The sequence below is a fragment of the Vollenhovia emeryi genome, unplaced genomic scaffold (genome assembly GCF_000949405.1).
Source record: "Vollenhovia emeryi isolate VEMERY1.0 unplaced genomic scaffold, V.emery_V1.0 DF947954.1, whole genome shotgun sequence".
NCBI classification, from domain to species: domain Eukaryota; kingdom Metazoa; phylum Arthropoda; class Insecta; order Hymenoptera; family Formicidae; genus Vollenhovia; species Vollenhovia emeryi.
The window spans coordinates 1-1,572 of NW_011958412.1; the positions used below are offsets into that span (position 1 = coordinate 1).

Consider the following 1,572-nt stretch of genomic DNA (forward strand, 5'->3'; position numbering starts at 1 on the left):
GTGGTCAATTGCAACGTGGTCAATCGGGACCGTGGTCAATTGCAACGTGGTCAATTGCAACGTGGTCAATTGCAACGTGGTCGATCGGAATCGTGGTCAATTGCAACGTGGTCAATCGGGAACGTGGTCAATTGCAACGTGGTCAATCGGGACCGTGGTCAATTGCAACGTGGTCAATCGGGAACGTGGTCAATTGCAACGTGGTCAATCGGGACCGTGGTCAATTGCAACGTGGTCGATCGGGACCGTGGTCAATTGCAACGTGGTCGATCGGGACCATGGTCAATTGCAACGTGGTCAAGTGAAAAGTCAAGTGAAAATGCTGGTTTGGTCGACGACGACGACAAAGATGTTTCTTAATCCGAAATTTAACAAATCTGACTTTGCATTGCAATACCTCCACTCCTGGGGCACGTAGGAGAAAAGTAAAAACACTTTTATTATGCAAATCGTATCCAAGCTATCGATTAAGCGCAGTCTCAATTTCGTCGGATCAGCCGTTGTTGAGATCCGAAAATCTGCGGGCCCGTCAACTCGTGTACTCGTGTAAACTTACACGGTCGGTCTCGCATGCGTGTACTAGCTACGCTTACACTTAGCGCGAGACACTACCGTGTCTCGTGATACGAAATATAGAATTTTTCTTACGAAAAATAGAATTTTCTTCTATGCGCTGCACTGCACTCTTTGTCGACACTAGAGTCCCTTACTTTTTCTCTAGTCTAGTCCACAATGAAGACGCCATTTTGAGCGGCAAGTGGCCAGACTCTATATTCTAGGGACTCTAGTAGTAGTAGAGCTATATATGTATTCCGAAGGTATTTGACGAGCCGTCATGGCCGTGTCGGCTAGCCGATAACCTCAGAATGCCCGCGCCGTGCGTCGTACCAAATTGCAATAATTTGTATGGTGAAAACCGCTCAGTATTTCGAATGCCAAGAAATGCCGTTCAATATAAACAATGGGTGGCAGCCATTCCAGGCATTCTTACACTGAAGCCGACACACTTTGTTTGCGACAAGCACTTTAACAAGGAAGATATAATCCGTGAATGGATTAAACGAGACTCGAATGGTCGAATCATCGCTCAGGTGAGTTTATATTAGATAAATTGTACATGTGCAAAGGATGCGATCTCATATTACATATATTACATGTTATATTGAAGGAACCATACAAGCGCCCTTATCTCAGAAAGCTTGCTGTTCCATCAAAGTTTCATGACCTTTCAACAACAAAGGACACGATTCGAACAAGGTAATGGAAAATTTCTGGCGAGTCCGTTGGCTTCGTGAGCGATTCGGTTCAGCTTGGATCTTCGATCAAGGATTCCTCTACTGAAACAGGTATTATTGTACAACTTAAAAAAATATAATGGAATGTAGTTTATAATTACAATATTAAATTTTTTAAATTTACAGGTACCAGTTGCAATTTTGTGTTGCCAATTGTGGATGGCGTCGAATTGGTTTCACCGATGGATGCTGATCCTCCGGTAACAACACCGGTAGTACTCGCGGATACCGATTCTCCGGTGACAACACCGGTAGCACTCGCGGATACCGATCCTCT

At 44.5% G+C, this 1,572-nt stretch overlaps 1 protein-coding gene across 1 annotated transcript; it reads left to right on the plus strand.

Moving 5' to 3' along the window:
- Positions 1-674: 674 nt before the first annotated feature.
- Positions 675-1,546, plus strand: LOC105557389. Its single transcript, XM_012004628.1, has 2 exons — positions 675-1,091; positions 1,169-1,546. The coding sequence occupies exons 1-2, from the start codon at positions 867-869 to the stop codon at positions 1,259-1,261; spliced, it is 318 nt and encodes a 105-aa protein (XP_011860018.1). The 5' UTR covers positions 675-866; the 3' UTR covers positions 1,262-1,546.
- Positions 1,547-1,572: the final 26 nt, after the last annotated feature.

Coding starts and splice junctions, on each gene's coding strand:
- LOC105557389 (XM_012004628.1), top strand. CDS start 867: ATGCCCGCGCCGTGCGTCGTACCAAATTGCAATAATTTGTATGGTGAA. Junction 1,092..1,168: donor ATGGTCGAATCATCGCTCAG/GTGAGTTTATAT, acceptor GTTATATTGAAG/GAACCATACAAGCGCCCTTA.